This window comes from Oncorhynchus mykiss, chromosome 11, assembly GCF_013265735.2.
Source record: "Oncorhynchus mykiss isolate Arlee chromosome 11, USDA_OmykA_1.1, whole genome shotgun sequence".
NCBI lineage: Eukaryota > Metazoa > Chordata > Actinopteri > Salmoniformes > Salmonidae > Oncorhynchus > Oncorhynchus mykiss.
In genome coordinates, this window is record NC_048575.1 from 11,092,345 (window position 1) to 11,109,844 (window position 17,500).

General features: G+C 43.7%; 1 protein-coding gene across 3 annotated transcripts in view; it reads right to left on the reverse strand.

The window, feature by feature from the left end:
• The window catches only part of LOC110536548 (laminin subunit alpha-1), a 78,177-nt gene that overhangs the window by 27,375 nt on the left and 33,302 nt on the right, over positions 1-17,500 (reverse strand). For all 3 annotated transcript variants that reach the window (XM_036934849.1, XM_036934851.1, XM_036934850.1), the window contains exons 14-24: positions 13,974-14,300; positions 13,241-13,351; positions 10,183-10,310; positions 9,699-9,785; positions 8,224-8,435; positions 6,896-7,002; positions 5,604-5,784; positions 5,055-5,191; positions 4,659-4,892; positions 4,360-4,503; positions 1,300-1,479 (exon numbers count right to left, since the gene is read on the reverse strand). In XM_036934849.1, the coding sequence (XP_036790744.1) occupies positions 1,300-1,479; positions 4,360-4,503; positions 4,659-4,892; positions 5,055-5,191; positions 5,604-5,784; positions 6,896-7,002; positions 8,224-8,435; positions 9,699-9,785; positions 10,183-10,310; positions 13,241-13,351; positions 13,974-14,300 (1,848 nt within the window). The remainder of the gene's footprint in view (positions 1-1,299; positions 1,480-4,359; positions 4,504-4,658; positions 4,893-5,054; positions 5,192-5,603; positions 5,785-6,895; positions 7,003-8,223; positions 8,436-9,698; positions 9,786-10,182; positions 10,311-13,240; positions 13,352-13,973; positions 14,301-17,500) is intronic.

Genomic DNA, 17,500 nt, shown 5'->3' on the forward strand with positions numbered 1-17,500 from the left:
AAGTAAAATAATTGAAAATTATGAGCATAAAACAAATATTTTTCTCAAATATATGTGTGCCACAATTGGCACCCCTTCAAACAATACTTTGTGCAACCTCCCTTTGCCAAGATAACAGCTCTGAGTCTTCTCCTATAACGCCCAATGAGGTTGGAGAACACATGGCAAGGGATCTGCGACCATTCCTCCATACAGAATCTCTCCAGATCCTTCAGATTCCCAGGTCCACACTTGTGGACTCTCCTCTTCAGCTCATCCCACAGGTTTTCTATGGGGTTTAGGTCAGGGGACTGGGATGGCCCCGGCAAAACCATGATTCTGAGGTCAGTGAACCATTTTTGTGTTGATTTTGAGGTGTGCTTTGGATCATTGTCCTGCTGGAAGATCCAACCACAGCCCAGTTTAAGCTTCCTAGCAGAGGCAGTCTAGTTTTGATTTAATATCTGCTGGTACTTGATAAGAGTCCATGATAACATGTATCCTAACAAGTTGTCCAGGACCGTTGGGAGTTTGATGACAGCGAAGGCTTTTTTATGGCAACCCTCCCAAACAACTTGTGGTTACGTAGGTGATGTCTGATCGTAGTTTGGAGACTTTCTGACCCCAAAACCCAACTAACGTCTGCAATTCGCCAGCTGTGATCCTTGGATATGTTTTGTCCATTGGAACCATCCTCCTCACTGTGCGTGGTGTCAATATAGACACACGTTCTCTTCCCGGGCTGATTGTTAACATCTCCAGTTGCTTTAAACTTCACTATTGCCCTGATAGTGGAAATGGGCATTTTCAACAATTGAGCTATTTTCTTGAGGCCATTTCCTGATTTGTGCGTCTCAACAACCTTTTGTCGCACATCATTACTGTATTCTCGGGTCATTCCCATAGTGATGGATGATTATGGGAACTTGGTCTGTGTGTCACCTCATATTTATACCCCAGTGAAACAGGAAGTCATGGCTTACCACTTAAGTGTTCCTAATCACTCAGGTGAACTTAAAAATGTAACATATGAATGGAAATATACTTCAGTTAGATTTTACTCGTGAGAATTTCTAGCTGTGCCAATAATTGTGGCACACATGTTTCGGAGAAAAATATTTATTTCACTTTTTCCCCCAATCATTTTACTTAAATGAAACGTTTAATATTTGTGAATATTTTGAATGAAAGAACAACAGGATAAACAGAAAATACATTTTCTTCACAGCACATTTTGCTTATATTTATCAAGGGTGCCAATATTAGTGGAGGGCACTGTAGTCACTTCATGAGGTAACAGTGATGTGAGGTGTAGTGCACCTTGTTTCCCTGGTAGTGTTTAGGCAGCCTCCAGTAGTAGGGTCCAGCCAGGCTGGGGGTCTCTATGTCCCTAGTGTCTAGCAGCATGTCTGGGTTCTGGTAGTAGACCCCCACTACACTGCCCTGGAGGTCACTCTGACTGACCACACGCAGCAGCTCTGGGTCAGAACCCAGTGTGATCTGTATGCAGATAGGTACACACAAACACATGAGTACGTGCATAGACAAACACACACACACACACACACACACACACACACACACGAGTATGTGCATAGACAAACACACACACACACACACACACACACACACACACACACACACACACACACACACACACACACACACACAGATGCAGACATATTTGCTTCTCCTACTGTCCTCCATCAGGTGATGAGGTCTACAGCACAGGAGGTTGATGGAATGGTATCAAATACATCCAACATGGTTTCTATGTGTTCAATGCCATTCCATTCGCTCCGTTCCATCCATTGTTATGAGCCAACCTCCCCTCAGCAGCCTCCACTGATTTACAGCCAGCTCAGCTGTGCCATCTCTTATCACTAATTATGACCAGGAAATAGATTACCCGGCTAGCTACATCTGTGGTCTTTCAGGGAGGGGGGGGGGGGGGGGGGGCTACACAGGGCACGTGTGTCCTTGCACCGTACGTGGCATCACTAAGCGGCCGCCGCCACAACAGATGGGCATCCTATTGGGTATCTTTCTAGGCATTTCATTTCCTCTCTATTGTGTCCAATTAAAATTAAGCTAATTAGGAGCATTGAGCGAGTCATGAGGATACAGATATTGTTCTTCATCCAGACAGATGAGATAGTATACAGCTGGAGAATTATCATTTTGATTTATTTAACTAGGCAAGTCAGTTAAGAACAAATTCTTATTTACAATGACAGCCTAGGAACAGTGGGTTAACTGGCCTAGGAACAGTGGGTTAACTGGCCTAGGAACAGTGGGTTAACTGGCCTAGGAACAGTGGGTTAACTGGCCTAGGAACAGTGGGTTAACTGGCCTAGGAACAGTGGGTTAACTGGCCTAGGAACAGTGGGTTAACTGGCCTAGGAACAGTGGGTTAACTGGCCTAGGAACAGTGGGTTAACTGGTCTAGGAACAGTGGGTTAACTGGCCTAGGAACAGTGGGTTAACTGGCCTAGGAACAGTGGGTTAACTGGCCTAGGAACAGTGGGTTAACTGGCCTAGGAACAGTGGGTTAACTGGCCTAGGAACAGTGGGTTAACTGGCCTAGGAACAGTGGGTTAACTGGCCTAGGAACAGTGGGTTAACTGGCCTAGGAACAGTGGGTTAACTGGCCTAGGAACAGTGTGTTAACTGGCCTAGGAACAGTGGGTTAACTGGCCTAGGAACAGTGGGTTAACTGGCCTAGGAACAGTGTGTTAACTGGCCTAGGAACAGTGGGTTAACTGGCCTAGGAACAGTGGGTTAACTGGCCTAGGAACAGTGGGTTAACTGGCCTAGGAACAGTGGGTTAACTGGCCTAGGAACAGTGTGTTAACTGCCTAGGAACAGTGGGTTAACTGGCCTAGGAACAGTGGGTTAACTGGCCTAGGAACAGTGGGTTAACTGGCCTAGGAACAGTGGGTTAACTGGCCTAGGAACAGTGTGTTAACTGCCTAGGAACAGTGGGTTAACTGGCCTAGGAACAGTGGGTTAACTGGCCTAGGAACAGTGGGTTAACTGGCCTAGGAACAGTGGGATAACTGGCCTAGGAACAGTGGGTTAACTGGCCTAGGAACAGTGGGTTAACTGGTCTAGGAACAGTGGGTTAACTGGCCTAGGAACAGTGGGTTAACTGGCCTAGGAACAGTGGGTTAACTGGCCTAGGAACAGTGGGTTAACTGGCCTAGGAACAGTGGGTTAACTGGCCTAGGAACAGTGGGTTAACTGGTCTAGGAACAGTGGGTTAACTGGCCTAGGAACAGTGTGTTAACTGGCCTAGGAACAGTTGGTTAACTGCCTTGTTCAGGGGCAGAACGACAGATTGTTACCTTGTCAGCTCGGGGATTTGTTCTAGCAACCTTTCGGTTACTGGCACCAACGCTCTAATCACAAGGCCCCTGAGCCAAATCATCGTCTGGTTACACCTGACCAAATAGCTTCTAAATCAGAAATAGATGATATCTTCCTGGTAATAACGCATTTTCCAGAAAAACTCCAGGCTCTAAGCACGATCCACTGTTAGATTTGATATGCAGGTTGTTCCTTGTCTAACAAGGTTATAAACAAGAGAGAGAAAATGATTCTGAGATAAACCAGACAAATAGAAGCCAAGTTATGATACAGTATTGTTGTATAAAGAATATAAGAGTATCACTAAACATAGGTATTGCAATCCCAGACAGCGACTAGAAAGAATAAAGAATATTTTGTTTCAAAAAATGTGCCATCATTTCATATAGACGTGGTGGAATGAAGCCCCCTCAACACCTTCAGACAATGTCAGACAGTTTCTCAATCCTGTTAGCATAGCCACCCATCTGAAGAGGAAGCAGATGGGCGGGACTAAAACAGGAAACCAGGGTAATATTCAGTAGCAGGCACACGTTTTAAAACGTTTCGACAATGGAAAATAAAAATCCAGAGGGTTCAACGTTATAAAACATTCAGGTGGAAAATGCATTGTGTCAAACATACATATTCATCTGTCAGGGCAAACAGTAGAGTGATCGCTCCCCACTGGGTAAAAAACTGCTTGAATCAACATTGTTCCTGCATTATTTCAACCTAAAAAATAGATGTGATGACGTTGAATCAACATGGAAAACTGATTAGATTTGCAAATAGTCATCAACGTCAGGGCATGTCCTATTTTTCACCCAAATCTTAACCTAAATTCAATGGCATGGTTACGTTTTTGTTGATTTCACTTTGAATTCACATTAGTTGAAAACTCAACCAAACTAGACGTTGAACTGACCAGTGGGTCTATTCAGCACATTTCTATCGTCAGAGTTCTGAATGTTTCAACTCACTGAACCAACCCCAGGATGATGAGGGTTTGGATAAGTGGATTGTACTCACCGGCACCCGGACCATCCCACCCAGCTCCTCACAGTCCGAGGAGACCCCGAAACAGAAGCAGGGGCTGCAGCCGGCCGGGTTAGAAACAGATAGGCCCAAGGTTCCCTTCTTACACTCATCACAGCCACCTCCACCCACATTGTCCTGGAAACCAGAGACCAATTAATTCAAATAGACAACATACTTAGTACGGACACAATAAAACACAACACTATCATAGGCCATAACGGATATGATATTCCATCATATGAACGATTACTGTTTGTTTACTCAACTAATTTCACCAACAGTTGAAGTACCTTGCACACACAGTTCCCTGGGGCCTCACAGCTGCACACGCCCAGTGCCTCATCACAGAACTCCTCTCTGGTGCCGTTTATGTTGCAGTTGCACACCGTGCATTCTGGGTAGCCCCTGTAGCCCATGGCACAGCGGTCACAGTTCTGCCCAGCGAAATCAGAGCGGCACTGGCACTGCCCGTTGGTGATGCCACACTCGGTGGCATAGCTGCCCATCTCACTGCAGTTACATGACTAGGAACAAAGGGGCAAAGATGAGCTTTAATAAACACCTTTTATGTTATATGAATTAGCTTGTTACAGTTATAACTTATGAAGCATCTATGTAGGCATTAAAAAGGTATATGTAGGCCTTATAAAGGCTTCTACATTTCCAGTTGGAGAGGTAGGTTTTACCTTACAGCCTGTCACAGTGTCGTGACCCCAGTGACCTTCCTCACACAGATCACACTTCTCTCCTCTGGTGTGGGGAGGACAGATACACTCGCCTGTCGTCACATTACAGTTGCCATGGGTGTGGGCACACTCACACTCTGATGGGGCGGGTAGAGAGAGAGAGAGATGGAGAGCGATTGAGAGGGGGAACGAAAGAAAGAGAGAGATGGAGAGAGAGAGATGGCAAAAGAGAGAGAAAGAGAGATGGAGATGAAGAAAGAGAGAAAGAGAGAGATGGAGATGAAAAGACATAGAAAGAGAGAGATAGAGATGAAGAGACAGAGAAAGAGAGAGATGGAGATGAAGAGAGAGAAAGAGAGAGATGGCGATGAAGAGAGAGAGAAAGAGAGAGATGGAGATGAAGAGACAGAGAAAGAGATAGATGGAGAGAAAGAGAGAGCGAGAAAGAGAGAGGGTGGGTGGGTGGAGAGAGCATTATGGTCAGTTCAGATCAGAATGAAACGCCGATGTACATGTCTGGTAAAGTTTGGGTAATGTTTGTGGCCTTACGTGTACAGCCGCTGCCCTGGTAGTTAAAGTAACTGTGATGACAGCGGTCACACTTGTCCCCCGCCACCCCTGGGATGCATTGGCACCTCCCATCTTCCTCACAGGCCACGGACACAGATCCTGACTGGATACAGTCACATTCTCTGCACCCCTGTCCGCTGAGAAGACCGTGGAAGCCCACCTGGAAATCACAGACGAAAACACCAATTCCTAGTAAATTTCATCAACTAAGCAGCATAATTCTGAGAACACTCTTGATCTTTCATTCAAATGTTATTAAGCTGTAAAACATCAATACTAGTATATCCAGACATAAAATGTGCAAATTACTGTGAGTCTGTTTCCTTGATAGAGAGCATGTAGCCGGAGGCCAAGCGACGTTAGAAGCAACACTTCTACATGTCCAATGACATCGTCACTATCAATCAGGGGGTCTCACTGTCACCAAACATGAACAGACAGGAAGTACTTCCTATCTCCTGTTACATTACTCATCTGTCTCCATCAGTCCTCTCTGTCAAAACGGTCAACTCTCAGTCCAAGTTGGACCCAATGGAGAACCAGGAACCAGACAGCCAGGCCTTGGGTCAGAATTTACCACAGCCAGAGCATCTGATTCTGGGATTGGAGAGAAACTGCCAACCCTCTTCCATCTCCATTTATCAATATCTATAGCCCCAATTGGAATGCAAAATTAATTCAACTTATTGAGAGAGAGAAGTCCAAGATTTCTCTACTGTTTTCTAAAGATAAGCATCTCTAGGTGTTTTAAATCCATGTGTTTTGGTTACATTTGAACAGCCCCTGCCCAGCCAAAGAGCTCCCCTCCCCCCACCTCGAGCAAATAAGCCCCGCTACTGCCCTAAAAACAATCTACAAAATATGTCTCTGTCCCCCTCCTTCCCCCCCTCTCTCAGGGAGGCGATAGATAAGCTGACCCTGTTAATGAATATATCCAAAACATTGGACTGCCTTCCGACCAGCTGGGCTCTATTGGAAGGCGGGTGTGGGAAGAAGGACACAGGAAGGAGATAAGCGGGAGACCTTGGACACCCACTGATAACTAAGCGTTCCAATGGACTGAGCTGGGTAAGGGTTAGTAACTTAGTATCTGCTTCCAAATTCCAAATACTCATTCCATGTAGAGGTGTGGGAGTGGAGAGTTGGGAGGAGTTACAGGGAAAATAGACTAGGAGGGTAGAAGGGACAGGCCACGTGACTCGACCATATAGCCAGAAAAACTCTTGGCCCTTTGGTGCGTGAGCACAGAGAATGCTATACAATCTACATACCTGACACTGGTCACACTTCTCTCCCACCACGTTGGGTTTGCAGGTACACTGTCCAGTGAGCAGGTCACACACTCCCGAGTACGACCCTTTGTCATGGCAACCACAAGCTACACGCAGTGGAGAAATAGGAAGTAAAACATAGTCGTAACATACATGTCAATCACACCAGGACTCATGCTCTTTGTGTTGAAAAGAATACCGGTGAGGTGAGAGTTCACACAGTTCTCAAAGATCCATCATGATGATAGAATACTGCTTGTTTTTCATGTAGTATAAACAATATGCAGACATTTTTAGCAAGTTTAGTGAAATGAGGCTGAACGGGTGAAGGTATGCAAGCCTTGCAGTATTGCGATGTTCCCCTAGATGTCCCTCTTTCCATTATAAAGAGCTATTCTACAGTTGTCTTTCATGAGAATGAAACACACACGTCTGAAGTAAAATTGCACATCCATCATAATATTTTGGACCATGTTTGAAGGCTAAATAAGTTCCATTCTAGGTGATGACTGAATCCATCCACATATCTCACTGTAAATACAACATTCCTATTGTCATAACATAAATGTATTGTCAATGTTGTGGAACGCAGACATTGTCACAAAACCAGGTCTGGGAAGGAGAAGCCTGCAGTATTACCATACCCAAAGGCTAAGGGGATTATACAGCTTCATGTGATGGTTATAAGACTTCATAAGCTGTTCATAAGCTGCCCTGAGAGGCCAGGCTCCATGTCATATCATATTCAAACAGGGATTTAGCCTGACCTTTGACATCACAATGCCTGGGGTAACATATCTGGGTCTGTATTCACAATGCGTCTCAGAAAGGGAGTGCTGATCTAGGATCAGTCTTACCTTTTAGATCATAATGAATGAGATTACATGGATAAGGTGGGACCTGATCAGCACTGCTACCCTGAAATGAATATGGTTCCTGACCCATAACAGACCATAACAGACATAACAGGGGGAAGCAGATGTTGGTCAAAGTTGAGATTTCATCTGTGGTAGGTTGGCCAGGTCCTTCACTCAGCATTCCTCTGACTTGCTAACTGCTACTCAGAAACGTGCAAAAGTGTCTATTTCCTGTCTATTCTCACTGTGTCATTCTGTGATGTGGTTCAGTACATATCATAGACTACAGTTAGATAGATGCTGGTATCTCTGTTAACTAGTATGTTCAGTACATGGTGGCAAGGGATGTTGCTTGTTGTGTAAATATAACTTTGTGGGGATCTGTGGAAGAATCCACTAAAAGGACAATAATCATCCTCATCATCCTCCTCCTCTTCATCATCTTCCTCATCACCACCATGGCTCTCGTACCCTGGCAGTTCTTGGCGGTGATGGCGTCACCGTAGTAGCCGTCCTCACACCTCTCACACTGGTCTCCGCTGGTGTGGCTGTGACACTTCAGACACATACCGCTGCTGGTGTCACAGTGGCCCGGCTCCCAGGGGTCCACGTTACCGTTACACTCACACACCACGCACTCCTGGCCTGCCACCGTCGGGTCGCCGTGGTAACCGTTAGCACACCTGGAGATGTTCAAGTTAGAAGATGAACAAATAATACAATAAACTATTAGTTAAATGGTTGAGACTAGTATTAATGCATTGTACTTGAGTTTCACGTATCATTTCCCCATGTAAACTGTTATTAAGTACAGTACCAGTCAAAAGTTTGGACACATCTACTTACTTATTTTTTACTATTTTCTACATTGCAAAATAATCGTGAAGACATCAAAACTATGAAATAACACATGGAATCATGTTGTAAACAAAAAAGTGTTCAACAAATCAAAATATATTTCATATTTGAGATTCTTCAAAGTAGCCACCCTTTGCCTTGATGACAGCTTTGCACACTCTTGGCATTCTCTCAACCAGCTTCACTTGGAATGCTTTTCCAAAAGTCTTGAAGGAATTCCCACATATGCTGAGCACTTGTTGGCTGCTTTTCCTTCACTCTGCGGTCCAACTCATCCCAAACTATCTCAAATGTTTTTTAATGCCTTTAAGGGGGTGGAAGGGCTCCATGGCTGGGTAGGGAGCACCCCCTACCCAGGCCAAGTCAATAGGGGGTGCCCCTGGTCATATTGGGTTGAGGTTGGGTGATTTCTTGGCCAAAGCAAGTCTCTTCTTCTTATTGGTGTCCTTTAGTAGTGGTTTCTTTGCAGCAATTCGACCATGAAGGCCTGATTCACGCAATCTCCTCTGAACAGTTGATGTTGAGATGTGTCTGTTACTTGAACTCTGTGAAGCATTTATTTGAGCACTGAGTGGCCCAGCCAGAGCACTGACTTGAACCCGATCTAACATCTCTGGAGAGACCTGAAAATAGCTGTGCAGCGACATTCCCCTTCCAACCTGACAGAGATTGAGAGGATCTGCAGAGAAGAATGGGAGAAACTCCCCAAATACAGATGTGCCAAGCTTGTAGCGTCATACCCAAGAAGACTCAAGGCTGTAATCGCTGCCAAAGGGGCTTCAACAAAGTACTGAGTAAAGGGTCTGAATACTGATGTAAATGTGATATTTTCTTATACATTTGTAAAAATGTTTAAAAACCAGTTTTTGCTTCGTTGTTATGGGGTATTGTGTGTAGATTGATGAATAAAATAAAATAAAATTTAAACAAATGTAAAATGAGGCTGTCATGTAACAAAATATGGAAAAAGTCAAGGGGTCTGAATACTTTCCGAATACACTGTGTAACTGTTTATATAGTAGAGGTTAAAGAAGTGAAGACAAGGTCAAACTGAGAATGTACGGTTAAATAACCTTTAGTCAACATACCTCTCACACTTAGTCCCAGTGTAGCCCTGCTGACACCGGTCACATGTCACCTGCCCAGGGCCCTCCAGGAGACAGGTGGGGCTGAAACTGAAGAAGACAACAGGAGCGTGAGCAGGGAGGACTGTAATGATGACATCACATTATCTGGTAAGAGCTTTCTATTTCTAGGGCTTTTCTAAAACTTTTAAGCATTTCATATTGTCTGAGTGGAGATCTCACCCCCTCCCACCCCTTCTAACATTGAGAAACACCAGCACTAATTTTATGCTTGGTATCAGTTCACACAACAGCTAACCTGACTTTCATTAAAAAAAGCAATACAGTACCTGGTACAGTTGAAACATTCTGTTTTGACATGAAACCTACAACAACCAACATCAGCCAGACTCTCCACCACCCAGTGTTCACACATATGTGACCCATCTATCGCCATGGAGAGGGATTGTACAATCTGAATGAATGGCATGTTGGCACAGTCGCTCACTTGTTCGTTGCCACTGTCAGCGGGCAAGCGCATCTCTGGCAGTCCTCCGGGGTGCCCTCAGAGGGGTTGCCATAGTAACCGTGGAGGCATTGGTCACAGTGGGGCCCAGTGGTATTGTGAGTACAGTCCTGGGGAAAGATTTAAGACGACAGTGCCCGATAAAACATTTCTGGTCTGACACACATGCCCTTACGCTGCCATAGACACACCATAGCAACCAACTTTCTTGAGATGTCTCAACATCCACTGTTAATGGGATAGTTAACATAGCAGTGGACGTTTTAGAGATGTCTCAACATCCACTGTTAATGGGATAGTTAACATAGCAGTGGACGTTTTAGAGATGTCTCAACATTCACTGTTAATGGGATAGTTAACATAGCAGTGGACGTTTTAGAGATGTCTCAACATCCACTGTTAATGGGATAGTTAACATAGCAGTGGACGTTTTAGATTATTTCCCATGCTAAACCTGACCACTAAACCTAACCACTAAACCTGACCACTAAACCTGACCACTAAACCTAACCACTAAACCTAACCGCTAAACCTGACCACTTAACCCAACCACTAAACCTAACCGCTAAACCTAACCACTAAACCTAACCACTAAACCTAACCACTAAACCTAACCACTTAACCCAACCACTAAACCTAACCACTAAACCTAACCGCTAAACCTAACCACTAAACCTAACCACTTAACCCAACCACTAAACCTAACCACTAAACCTAACCACATCAATGTGAAGCATTTTCACCACTGCAATTGAATGTAGTAGCTTTAGCATGTCTTTTGATTGACATAGAATATTGACAGAATGGATGCCTGGCAGTAGCCATTGGATAATCACTGCCATTTAAACGCCTAACACAGCATTAACTTGTCATCCAATAATGCAAGGAATTCAGTTGAAACACAGTCCAAAGTGGCACCCTATTCTCTATAATTTAGTGCACTACATAGGGGATAGGATATGGCTCTAGCCAAAAGTAGTGCACTATATAGTAGTGCACTAACTGACTTGCCTAGTTAAATAAAGGTAAAAAATGTTTGTTTTTTTAAAAAAGCAATAGGATGCCATTTCAGATGCTGCATAGAAGAGTGATTCATCATATGACTGTCAAAAAACACAGCTCAAGCCAGGAAGCTTCCTACTGGGGGTTTGCTCATTGGTGTGCTGTAGCCTCTAACTGCAAAGTGAAGCTCTGACTGGTTCAGAGGTTATCTAGTGCAGATGTTAGGATCAAATAAACAGCTAGATGAGACCACGTCCTTATTTTACAAAGATAGTGGTGGAAGAAGTTGAGATCACGCTTCGAGTCAACAAACAAGCCAGGGCTGTACACATATGGGATTCCTATGTGTCATACAGTATACAGTGCCTTGCGAAAGTATTCGGCCCCCTTGAACTTTGCGACCTTTTGCCACATTTCAGGCTTCAAGCATAAAGATATAAAACTGTATTTTTTGTGAAGAATCAACAACAAGTGGGACACAATCATGAAGTGGAACGACATTTATTGGATATTTCAAACTTTTTTAACAAATCAAAAACTGAAGAATTGGGCGTGCAAAATTATTCAGCCCCCTTAAGTTAATACTTTGTAGCGCCACCTTTTGCTGCGATTACAGCTGTAAGTCGCTTGGGGTATGTCTCTATCAGTTTTGCACATCGAGAGACTGAAATTTTTTCCCATTCCTCCTTGCAAAACAGCTCGAGCTCAGTGAGGTTGGATGGAGAGCATTTGTGAACAGCAGTTTTCAGTTCTTTCCACAGATTCTCGATTGGATTCAGGTCTGGACTTTGACTTGGCCATTCTAACACCTGGATATGTTTATTTTTGAACCATTCCATTGTAGATTTTGCTTTATGTTTTGGATCATTGTCTTGTTGGAAGACAAATCTCCGTCCCAGTCTCAGGTCTTTTGCAGACTCCATCAGGTTTTCTTCCAGAATGGTCCTGTATTTGGCTCCATCCATCTTCCCATCAATTTTAACCATCTTCCCTGTCCCTGCTGAAGAAAAGCAGGCCCAAACCATGATGCTGCCACCACCATGTTTGACAGTGGGGATGGTGTGTTCAGCTGTGTTGCTTTTACGCCAAACATAACGTTTTGCATTGTTGCCAAAAAGGTCAATTTTGGTTTCATCTGACCAGAGCACCTTCTTCCACAAGTTTGGTGTGTCTCCCAGGTGGCTTGTGGCAAACTTTAAACAACACTTTTTATGGATATCTTTGAGAAATGGCTTTCTTCTTGCCACTCTTCCATAAAGGCCAGATTTGTGCAATATACGACTGATTGTTGTCCTATGGACAGAGTCTCCCACCTCAGCTGTAGATCTCTGCAGTTCATCCAGAGTGATCATGGGCCTCTTGGCTGCATCTCTGATCAGTCTTCTCCTTGTATGAGCTGAAAGTTTAGAGGGACGGCCAGGTCTTGGTAGATTTGCAGTGGTCTGATACTCCTTCCATTTCAATATTATCGCTTGCACAGTGCTCCTTGGGATGTTTAAAGCTTGGGAAATCTTTTTGTATCCAAATCCGGCTTTAAACTTCTTCACAACAGTATCTCGGACCTGCCTGGTGTGTTCCTTGTTCTTCATGATGCTCTCTGCGCTTTTAACGGACCTCTGAGACTATCACAGTTCAGGTGCATTTATACGGAGACTTGATTACACACAGGTGGATTGTATTTATCATCATTAGTCATTTAGGTCAACATTGGATCATTCAGCGATCCTCACTGAACTTCTGGAGAGAGTTTGCTGCACTGAAAGTAAAGGGGCTGAATAATTTTGCACGCCCAATTTTTCAGTTTTTGATTTGTTAAAAAAGTTTGAAATATCCAATAAATGTCGTTCCACTTCATGAGTGTGTCCCACTTGTTGTTGATTCTTCACAAAAAAATACAATTTTATATCTTTATGTTTGAAGCCTGAAATGTGGCAAAAGGTCGCAAAGTTCAAGGGGGCCGAATACTTTCGCAAGGCACTGTATCTATGTCTATGCCCCCCACTGTCTAAACATGACACGCTGCAGATAGAGGACTCACCAGACACACTCTGTTGATGTCACATTCCGTAGCATGGTTGTTACACTCACACTGGAGACAGTTGCCTCCGAACAGGATCCCCCCGAGGCGATAGAACCCAGATGAACAGGACTACAAACACAGAGAGAACAACAATAACATAATTTAGCGGTCGCTTTTACCCAAAGTCACATACAGTAAACACAGGTACTCAGATTGTGTGGCTCATATGACATGATATAATCCAGACAGAGGAGGCTGGTGGGTGGGACTATAGGAGGGCGGGCTCACTGTATTGGCTGGAATGGAATAATTGGAACAGAGTCAAACCTGGTTTCCATATGTTTGATGTGTTTGATACCGTTTCATTCATTCCATTCCAGCCATTAACAATGAGCCCGTCCTCCTATAGCTCCTCCCACCAGCCTCCTCTGAATCCATACACACAGTACTACAAACACAAAGACAACTATAACATGATCATTTAGCAGTTGTGTTTACCTGAAGTGACACATAGTAAACACGTATTCAAAAATATGTGGGTTATGTGGGAATTGAACCCGCAACATTGTTGCTAACACCATGCTCTTCTTCTACCACCATGCGCTTCTTCTAACTAACCAAGCCAACTGAAAAACATAATGAGCTTTGCTTTTACAATGGACACAGCTCAAATCATTAACAAACTAGACTAGGCACCCTACAGTAGTAAACAGTATCAATCTGGCCACCGTCACATGACCTAGGTTTTTACCTCACAGGATGTGCCAGAGTAGCCCAAGGGACACTCACACTGCTCCACGTCCCGGGCCTGGACTGTGTTAGTAGAATTGATGTCTACCATGTCCAGAGATACAGTGCTCAATCTGAGTTCCCCCTCTGCACTGGCATTGAGGTGACCTCTGATCCTCAGCCCGGCCACGTCGGCCAGTGCAGTCATCAGTTCGTCCCTGTCCACCCTCTGACCTGTGTGCAGATCTACGAAGCCCTGTGGCAAGAGCTCCACAGAAACATGCTGCTCGCGCAGGGGCGTCAACACGAGCTGCATGGGGGGCATCTGACGCAGGGTCCTCCCATTACCCTGGTGGCACATCCAAACACATTTTGATTGACAATGATGACCTGATGTACAGTGGGGCAAAAAAGTATTTAGTCAGCCACCAATTGTGCAAGTTCTCCCACTTAAAAAGATGAGAGAGGCCTGTAATGATCATCATAGGTACACTTCAACTATGACAGACAAAATGTGGGAAAAAAAGTCCAGAAAATCACATTGTAGGATTTTTAATGAATTTATTTGCCAATTATGGTGGAAAATAAATATTTGGTCACCTACAAACAAGCAAGATTTCTGGCTCTCACAGACCTTTAACTTCTTCTTTAAGAGGCTCCTCTGTCCTCCACTCGTTACCTGTATTAATGGCACCTGTTTGAACTTGTTATCAGTATAAAAGACACCTGTCCACAACCTCAAACAGTCACACTACAAACTCTACTATGGCCAAGACCAAAGAGCTGTCAAAGGACACCAGAAACAAAATTGTAGACCTGTACCAGGCTGGGAAGACTAAATCTGCAATAGGTAAGCAGCTTGGTTTGAAGAAATCAACTGTTGGAGCAATTATTAGGAAATGGAAGACATAAAAGACCACTGATAATCTCCCTCGATCTGGGGCTCCACGCAAGATCTCACCCCGTGGGGTCAAAATGATCACAAGAACGGTGAGCAAAAATCCCAGAACCACACGGGGGGACCTAGTGAATGACCTGCAGAGAGCTGGGACCAAAGTAACAAAGCCTACCATCAGTAACACACTACGCCGCCAGGGACTCAAATCCTGCAGTGCCAGACGTGTCCTCCTGCTTAAGCCAGTACATGTCCAGGCCCGTCTGAAGTTTGCTAGAGAGCATTTGGATGATCCAGAAGAAGATTGGGAGAATGTCATATGGTCAGATGAAACCAAAATATAACTTTTTGGTAAAAACTCAACTCGTCGTGTTTGGAGGACAAAGAATGCTGAGTTGCATCCACAGAACACCACACCTACTGTGAAGCATGGGGGTGGAAACATCATGTTTTGGTGCTGTTTTTCTGCAAAGGGACCAGGGACGACTGATTTGTGTAAAGGAAAGAATGAATGGGGCCATGTATCGTGAGATTTTGAGTGAAAACCTCCTTCCATCAGCAAGGGCATTGAAGATGAAACGTGGCTGGGTCTTTCAGCATGACAATGATCCCAAACACACCGCCCGGGCAACGAAGGAGTGGCTTCGTAAGAAGCATTTCAAGGTCCTGGAATGGCCTAGCCTGTCTCCAGATCTCAACCCCATATAAAATCTTTGGAGGGAGTTGAAAGTCCGTGTTGCCCAGCAACAGCCCCAAAACATCACTGCTCTAGAGGAAATCTGCATGGAGGAATGGGCCAAAATACCAGCAACAGTGTGTGAAAACCTTGTGAAGACTTACAGAAAACGTTTGACCTCTGTCATTGCCAACAAAGCGTATATAACAAAGTATTGAGATAAACTTTTGTTATTGACCAAATACTTATTTTCCACCATAATTTGCAAATAAATTCATAAAAAATCCTACAATGTGATTTTCTGGATTTTTTTTCTCATTTTGTCTGTCATAGTTTAAGTGTACCTGTGATGAAAATTACAGGCCTCTATCATATTTTTAAGTGGGAGAACTTGCCCAATTGGTGGCTGACTAAATACTTTTTTGCCCCACTGTAGGTTCAGGGGTTGGTGTACTCAACCCTTAAGAATAGTTATACATTTAGGCCGGGATGAGTCTGCAATCATCTATATGACTCCTTCAGGTCTTCAATCATCTATATGACTCCTTCAGGTCTGCAATCATCTATATGACTCCTTCAGGTCTGCAATCATCTATATGACTCCTTCAGGTCTGCAATCATCTATATGATTCCTTCAGGTCTGCAATCATCTATATGACTCCTTCAGGTCTGCAAACATCTATATGACTCCTTCAGGTCTGCAAACATCTATATGACTCCTTCAGGTCTGCAATCACTGAAGGGCTAGGGGCTAGTGGTTTCTTATAAATTACCCACTGGGAAAGAACTGGTTGAATCAACGTTGTTTCCACGTCACTTCAACAACAAAAAGAATGTATGTGATGACACTGAATCAAGATTGGATTTCCAAAAATCCAATCTGGGGAATTTTGGGAATTTACGGGAATTTTGTATTTTTTTCCACTCAACTTTTAACCTAAATCCAATGTCATGGTGCATTTTTTGGAGGATTTCACGTTGAACTCACGTTAGTTGACAACTCAACCCAATGTAAATCAAAAATAGACGTTGAACTGACGTCTGTGCCCATTGGGAAGGTTTTAGTTAGTCTTGCTTTCCATTGCACTTCCATACCGCTAACACCATAGCCAGGTTGAAAATGATAAGATCAGATCTCTTTATTGGTCAATTGCCCACAAGGTCCAACTGAAATTTGACTTCCACATTTAACCCAACCCCTCTGAAAGACACACATACAGGACATACACACACATATAGAGGTTTTGGAGAGGTGCGGGGGGCTGCCACACTGGGCGCCCGTGGAGCTGTTGTCGTGGGGCGTTAAGTGCCTTGCTCAATGACAGGTAATGGCATCTAGGATTTTAAACCAGCAGCCTCTCTAAACGCTATTCTACCTGTAAGCCCAATAGTTAGCCCAATATTTAGTTAGCCCAATATCTATTAGCCCAATATCTGTTAGCCCAATATCTATTTGCCCAATATATGTTAGCCCAATATCTGTTAGCCCAATATCTATTAGCCCAATATCTATTGGCCCAATATTTAGTTAGCCCAATATCTATTAGCCCAATATTTAGTTAGCCCAATATCTATTAGCCCAATATTTAGTTAGCCCAATATCTATTAGCCAAATGTCTATTAGCCCAATATCTATTAGCCCAATATTTAGTTAGCCCAATATCTATAAGCCCAATATTTAGTTAGCCCAATATTTATTAAGCCCAATATTTAGTTAGCCCAATATTTAGTTAGCCCAATATCTATTAGCCCAATATTTAGTTAGCCCAATATCTATTAGCCCAATATTTAGTTAGCACAATATCGATTAGCCCAATATTTAGTTAGCCCAATATCTATTAGCCCAATATTTAGTTAGCCCAATATTTAGTTAGCCCAATATCTATTAGCCCAATATTTAGTTAGCCCAATATCTATTAGCCCAATATTTAGTTAGCCCAATATTTAGTTAGCCCAATATCTATTAGCCCAATATTTA